Source organism: Aedes aegypti, chromosome 3 (genome assembly GCF_002204515.2).
Source record: "Aedes aegypti strain LVP_AGWG chromosome 3, AaegL5.0 Primary Assembly, whole genome shotgun sequence".
Classification (NCBI taxonomy): Eukaryota; Metazoa; Arthropoda; class Insecta; order Diptera; family Culicidae; genus Aedes; species Aedes aegypti.
Genome location: NC_035109.1, coordinates 36342875 through 36350751, shown reverse-complemented (window position 1 = coordinate 36350751; position 7877 = coordinate 36342875). Strand labels below are relative to the sequence as shown.

Below are 7877 nucleotides of genomic sequence, written 5' to 3'. Positions count from 1 at the left end.
CCGCAATAGCCGATAGCTTCTGTTTCTTCTTATTAGCATTACGTCCCCACTGGGACAGAGCCTGCTTTTCTACTTAGTGTTCAATGAGCACTTCCACAATTATTAATTGAGAGCTTTCTTTGCCAAATTTGCCATTTTCGCATCGTAAATCGTGTGGCAGGTACGAACATACTCTATACCCAGGGAAGTCAAGGAAATTTCCATTACGAAAAAAATCCTGGACTGACCGGGAATCGAACCCAATCACCTCCAGCATGGCTTTGCCTTAAAGCCGCGGACTCTAACCGCTCGGCTAAGGTAGCTAGTTGGGCCATAACAATATTTTATGATAATGACACGAAAATTGCTCCATAATGTCTTACAGCGCTTGAGCCTTTGAAAAAATAATCAATTGTGAAAGACTTTGGCGACATGTAAGTGCAATGTGTCATTGAAAACATTTGAACATGCTTAACGGAATGCCTGCTTAAAAGAATACCTAACTAATCTTTTGGAAATTAGTGTTTTCAATATTTTCGCTTCCAAAAGGACGTAACTCCAAATTTTGTCTATTTTCTCATTCAAAACTCCTCCTTGAAGTTAAAAATAACTATATAAACCAACTTTGATTCATATGTTCATATTATATCTATTCTGATAATCACATTGCTTAGAATTAGTGGACTTACACATTTAAAAGGGCGTAACTTCAAAACGGGCCCTACGATTTTTTTTTAAAATTTTGCCCAGACATGCAGCTTAGCTATAGAAATCGACTGGTGAGCACAGATTTGATGGAGATTTTTTTCTGATAATAACGGTCAAAATGATCTATTTTTTTATGGAAAACATTTATTCTACCATACTAAAAACATGTGCAAAATGTAATCCAAATCGAAGATAATCGAGCGCGATTTTTATTTTTTTTCGACTTATTCTGGATGGAATTCGTCCTACACGATTTTCTGTCTCTCGCATCGTCTGCCCAGTCGGCGTCGCAGAATCCCGTTAAGGCAAAGTAGGCCGTCATTGAAATTTGTACGCGTCGTTGATTATTGTTGCTAATTCATCTCACGATTTCGAATATAAGAAAATCAGTTGATTTTGCACTGACACAGCTGAATAAGTATCAGCATGCTTTATGCATGTAAGCGCGTACAGTGATACTTTAGGGGATTTTTTTTATTACCGTACGGGTTTGGGCCGAAGGGTCTCAGTTTTCCATAAAACTTTTTCCACAGGCAGGGCTCATGGATATATGAATAAAAAAAAAATGAGGAAAATTCAGGGTCGCCTATTTTTCCGGAAAACTCAGGTGGAAATTTTTTGTTTTCCCTTGACACTACTTACTTTGAAAAATCATAACTCAAGAACAAAGCATCGTAGAAACAAAGTTTTTATATAAAAATTTAAGCAAATTTTCTCAAAAATCCTAAAAAAAATGAACTGGAAACAGTTTTCCACAAAATTTTCCACCGTTGGGAAAATTCGTAAAGAAAAGCCGGAAAAACTATGCCCGAATTCGTGGAAAATTTTCAAAAAAATATTTTCGAGAAGGTAATTTTATAAGCTTCAATCACTGAAATTTTTGGAATGCACTTTTTTTTCGTTTTTGAGTAATGGCCAATTTTGTGAAAAATGTTCAGATGTGCCATATAAGACTTTTCTTTGAAAAATCATAACTCAAGAATGAAACATTGTAGAAACAAAGTTTTTATATAAAAAATTAAGCAAATTTTCTCAGAAATCCAAAAAAAATATGAACTGGAAAAAGTTTTCCTCAAAATTTTCCACCGTTGGCGAAATTCATAGAGAAAAGCTGGAAAATCTATGCCCGAACTCGCGGAAATTTTTTAATAAAATATTTTTAAGAAAGAAACTTTATAAAATTCATTTCTGGTAACTTTTAGGATGTACTTTTCTTTAGTTCCTGGTCAATTTTGTAAAAAATGCAATGATTTGCCATACATGCCTTTTCGTTTAAAAATCATGACTCAAGACTCATCATGACTTGTCGAACCGGATTCAAATTATCTCATAAATATGAAATTTTTGAAATGGAATCAGTTTCTCATGACATTTTTAACTGTTTATGAAAACAAATAATGAAAACCCGATTAGCTATTCCAGCTTTCAAACAAAGTATATTTGAAAAGAGCGATCAATAAGATCCAATCCTACAATATTTTTCAATATGCTCATTTTTCGTTCCTAAAACATGATCAAATATTGCTAGGATGAGCTGTTTGAACCATATATTTACAAATTTATAAGTTCATAAACAAAATTTCTTAAGAACGAAACTACATAGAAACAAAGTTTTCTTCAATCAGAATGTAGGCAATTTTTTCCTGTTAGGTAACTACAAAATTGACAGCTAAATAAATGGGTAGACAATATGACAAATAGGTATTTACCAATTCAAGTTTAAAGCGTTGAAATGGCTTGAGAATCATAAGTTGACCAAAAACTAACAAAGAGCAGTGAGAGAGTGCAAGTGTTGTCTATCAGCTGTATATTCCTCGTTATTAATTTTTGGAAAGTGAAAAATGTTTTCCCGAAGCTGTTGAAATGGACAAAGTTCAATATTACGAATACAATTCTTTATGCTGTAACCCCTTCGGACTGGACGGCCACAAATCAGTAAGGACAAATCTACGATCGATCAGCCAAGGCCTCATCAGTAAGCTTCATTCGAATGGAGTTCGGTGGATTACGGAAAAGATGAAAATTTGCGTGAAGTGCTCCATTACCGGTTCGACAAGTCTTGATGAGTCTTGAGTCACGATTTTTAAACAAAAAGGCATGTATGGCAAATCTTTGCATTTTTTTCAAAATTGACCATAACTCAGGAGCAAAAAAAAGTACATCCTAAAAGTTACCAGAATTGAAGTTTATAAAGTTTCTTTCTTAAAAATATTTTATTTAAAAATTTCCGCGAGTTCGGGCATAGATTTTCCAGCTTTTCTCTATGAATTTCCCCAACGGTGGAAAATTTTGTGGAAAACTTTTTCCAGTTCATATTTTTTTTAGATTTCTGAGAAAAGTTGCTTAAATTTTCATATAAAAACTTTGTTTCTTCGATGCTTCGTTCTTGAGTTATGATTTTTCAAAGTAAGTAGTGTCAAGGGAAAACAAAAAATTTCCACCTGAGTTTTCCGGAAAAATAGGCGACCCTGAATTGTTCTCAATTTTTTTTATTCATATATCCATGAGCCCGGCCTGTGGAAAAAGTTTCATGAAAATCTGAGACCCTTCGGCCCAATTTGTACGATAATAAAAAAAAATCCCCTTTACTAAATCAATATAGGGTTTCAATGCTAGTAATGGACCCCTCGATCGAGCAAAGTTCGCCATCGCACGAAGTTGACCATCTACAAGACGCTGATTAGACCGGTAGTCCTCTATGGGCACGAAAGAAACATGGACCCTTCGTGCAGAGGATCAACGAGCCCTTGGTGTTTTCGAACGGAAGGTGTTGCGTACCATCTACGGCGGAGTGCAGATGGAAGACGGAACGTGGAGAAGGCGGATGAACCATGAATTGCACCAGCTGCTGGGAGAACCAACCATCGTCCACCTCGCAAAAAATGGGAGGCATGTCACCAGAATGTCGGATAACAACCCGGTGAAAATTGTTCTTGAAAATAGTACGACCAGCACAAGACGACGTGGTTTGCAGCGAGCAAGATGGGTCTATCAAGTTGAGGACGAATGGAGACGTCTCCTACGTACAACAGAGGCCACCCAGGCCTTAGCCTGACTGGTAAGTAAGAGTGTGGTTTCAAGAACATCGAATGGAAATTGACGGAATGGCAGCTATTTGAAAATGCCTTATCGGAGGACGGGTACGTTAAGGTTAATCGGACATTCGGAAACATTTGTAGGGTTAGAAATGCATAAGAGTGCTTTTGTAGTGTTCTAATCTGCACTTTTTGTTGAAGGTGGTTCATTGTTTAGAGAGATTGGTTATTAATCAACCTAGATAATTGCATCAAAAACAAAGGAAACAATTTGTCAAGTTTTTGATGGTTTTCATAAGAAATTCTTCTTCTCAACCAGGACTAAGCCTGCTTCTCAGCTTAGTGTTCTTATGAGCACTTTCATAGTTTCAATTGAGAGATTTATTTGGCTGGTACATGCTAGACTACCATTTGTACCTCGTGTACCTGAAGGAATAAAATACATTCCTTTGTATAGTCCTTAGCCTCTCGCTTAGCAATTCCTATCTTTACCATCTAGCGGTACTGGCCGGGATTCGAGCAGCCTTAAGGAAATCGGAATACCAACCCCGGTGGAAACTTCAGTCGTATGCTCTCAGAAAGGTAGGGGGTGGGGAGTGTTTCTTCTGCAAATTTGAAACCTTTGTACTCCATGTTAGGAGCGGCTCACAACTGCGTCTTTTCCCCATATCGGGGAATGCTGATTATCGTCCGAGTGCCAGAGAAGGACTCTAAGTACTATGGCTCTCCGAACATTAAAGAGATATGTTTCACCAGAAATTAAGGGGGTTGGTGTCAAGCCCTGCAAGCCAACTGTCAAAAAAACAAGCAACGAATAATCAACGAGACAATACGAAAATGTTACGATAGACGGAGATACGTTCCAGGTGGTCGACGTCGGCTATCAGGGTCCCTTAGAAATTTACATGAATTTATATACAGAGAAGCATTTGCCTACATTTGTCATGAACTGGAGTGGATTATTGTAAAATATGATTTCAAATTCAATGGATCCGCATAATTCCAATATATTCCTCGACGGCAGTTTTAAGAAGACTTCAGGAGTGCAGACCCATATAAAATGGACATTTCTCAAATCAAATCTTCTCACGGACTTTTGGAGTCTTGCAAAATTTTATTCACTATTCAAAACGTGGTGCTGTAAATGCAAACAAAAACTTAAGTAGTGTTAATAATACAAACATTGTCATGATTACTGAAATGTTAGTTTCCTTCGATTGAGTCAGTTTAAAATGTGATGTTGGTTCGTAAGATGTGAGCAATTTGTGATTGCCAAAACAACGTATGAATGTTACAGAAAATTGTACTTACATACAGTTTGGTAAAGGCAAGTACGTGGAATGTCAATAAATTAATTGTTTTTGGTTTGATCATTGATACAAATGATGAAATAATACCTTTATAAATAAGTACATGAAATAAGTCGTAAAAACATCTAAAATTATTTTGTTTGGTATACTTAAGTCTGGCAAGTTTTGGGGAATCTTTGGGCCAAAATGAGAATTTAACTTAACAACTAACAAATATTTGAGCAAACCTCCACAATACTACTTTTCCTCGCCAGCCTTCTTGAACACATTCTTCATCATCTGCCGCTTCATGTCTTTGGTTGATCGGCGCAAACTGCTTCTCAGGGTTGATCCCACTTTGTCCATCGAGCCCCCAGCTGCAATTGTGCGATACTCATCCGCACTCGGTTGACGGAAAACCGACCTCGGCGCCTCCACAATGACCGACATCTCCAATTCCTTTGCTTCATCCTCCTCAGAATTTTCGTCGGATTTCTGCTGCGTTTCCTTGGACTTGTGTGTTTTTCGGCGCAAACTATGACGAATGCTGGAGATGAACCCATGGTGGGATTCCTCCGATTTGGGTTTTTCGTCCAGATCGGTAATCTGAACCTGTGGCTCCTGATGCTGCTTGGGGTGAATCAGCTTACGGAAGCTTCTGCGAATCACATCTTTTACTTTGTGAGACTTGGTAGTTGTAATCGGTTCGGGTAGAGCCGGTTGTTTGAAATGGTCTTCCACGTTGGGATCTTCTTTCTTGCGGTAAGCCCGCTGGAAAGGAGCTGGATTGGCGAACAGATCTACGTCCTGTTCCTCATCTTCAAAGTCATCGACTTCCTCGAATTGAACGTCCGGATTGCTGACATCAATACGGATTTCCTCCTTAACGGTGGTCTCTTTGGTAACGGTGAAAGTCATCCGTGGTTGCGGAGTTGGAGGAGTTTGAGGCTGCTCAACAGCTGGTGCCCCTTCCTGATTACCTTCGTCTTCTTTCATTGGTTTGGGTTCGTCCTCGTCTCCTTCGGATTCTTCCAGCTGCTTCAGTTTCAGTGATAGATTGCTGATGTGCTTCACATCGATCAAGCTGCGACGGGTTTTGGTACGAGTTCCTGTTGATCCTCGAACGCTCTTTTGCTTGAGAACTTTGGCCTCGTTGATACTGTTTTCCAGTTCTAACTGATAGCAGTCCAACTCTTCTCCAATGTCTAACGGTTCCTCGCTAATAACCGACAGCGATTTACGAAGTGAAGCCGTGACGGGTTTCTTTGGCGTTATCAAGCTGTCCGGATTAGGTTCCGGGGTGAAAACTAAATTTTTGGCTAGCATCTGACAAGGAGTCAGGGCATCCGCAGGAAGTTCCTAAAATTGTTGAAGGAGTTAGTCAAACTTTTATCCTGTCTTTAAATTTATCACAACGTACCTGAAAATTGATTCGATGATTGATCGATGGTGTAAACGGAACGGCCAGCGCATAAGTTGGAATCTCCAAAGCAGGATTCTCAATCCCTTTGCAATCATCAACCTCCTTTTTTTTCTCCACATCACCGTCACTTTTGCCAATCGGTCGAGAAATCTCAAACGGATTAACTGCTTCTCCACCATCCTTACCCTTAATATTCAACGCACCATTGACAAAGCAAGACTCGTTCTCCTGGTTCCCCGTGTCATCATTTTCCCTTATTATTTCGAAAGGATTAACCGCCGGCTTATCTACCGCATCCAGATTAAGCCCCGGATTAACGAAGCAGCTCTCCTCGATCTCACTAAACTTCCTTTTCTTCTTGCTCGGCGGCTTGCGAATCACCTCAAATGGATTCTCAGCCGCTATCTCTGCAATCGATTTCACCTCCATGCACGAATCGGAAAATATGTTGTAATTCTCCTTGTTGCTTCCATTGTTACTGTTGGCCCCAAAGCGGAAGCTCGGATTCTCGAAGGAATTCCCGTCGATTTGTTTGCTATGGATCGGAGTCGACGACGGGATGCTAAACGTTTGATCGGAAAACGACAGAAACGGATTGGTCTCGACGTGTCGTTTCCTCTTTTTGCTGGGGGTTTCCAGCGCTGTCGGGAGCTCGAACTGGTTGTTGTCCACCACGGGAGCCATGTTTTTTACGCCTGATGATGTTTTGAAACTTTCACTCGGAACTGTAACCAAACGAAAATAAACGGTCCGATTTTAGTTGGATGCAGGTGGCTTCACGGTTCATTCCACACGGGCAGTATACAACATAATTCGTGTATGATTCTTACTACTAATTATCAACACTTACGATTTGATAAACTTTCGACTAAAATAACTAATATTTTCGTTGTAAAACACGATTGAACTTGAAATAAACCTTCGCTCTTCTGCACTTGTTTTGCTGCTATTTCAACTGATTTTTGTCTTTTCTTTGCGCCATTTCAGTTGGTAGCGCTGGCTTGAGGCCCTCTTGCATGCGAGGGTTTTGTGTGCAACATGGAATGTTGGACGCCAGCCGATGCCGCCAAGTCGACGGTGGCGCTGCCTATCTTTCGTTTTCAGAACTACCACCATTAGTGTTACAGTGTTGGACCGATTTGAATCCAAATTTGAATCAAATAAGAGGTTTTAAGAGAATAAATTTGTTTGTTTTTCCATAAAAATGGGATAATTTATATTGGTATGAATTCATGTTGAGGTTTTTTCTACAATAATATGCTTGTTTGTGTGCAGTGAACATATTTGAACAAAAATAGAAATTTTTTATTACGCTCAAAATTTATTTTACTTAAAACATTCCGAAACCCCCTATTTTTTGGAACCGTTTTGCTTGTAACTTAAAATTCAAAGCGATGACATGTAGTTCTTTCAACGTAAAATTGATTGTGAAAGTCAAGTGAA

At 39.0% G+C, this 7877-nt stretch overlaps 1 protein-coding gene across 1 annotated transcript; it reads right to left on the bottom strand.

Moving 5' to 3' along the window:
* Positions 1-5080: 5080 nt before the first annotated feature.
* Positions 5081-7567, bottom strand: LOC5575396. The gene is made up of 3 exons (XM_001661863.2): positions 7285-7567; positions 6432-7159; positions 5081-6370 (listed from the first exon to the last, which is right to left on the bottom strand). Exons 2-3 carry the CDS (start codon positions 7116-7118, stop codon positions 5270-5272), a joined length of 1788 nt encoding a protein of 595 aa, XP_001661913.1. The 5' UTR covers positions 7119-7159; positions 7285-7567; the 3' UTR covers positions 5081-5269.
* Positions 7568-7877: the final 310 nt, after the last annotated feature.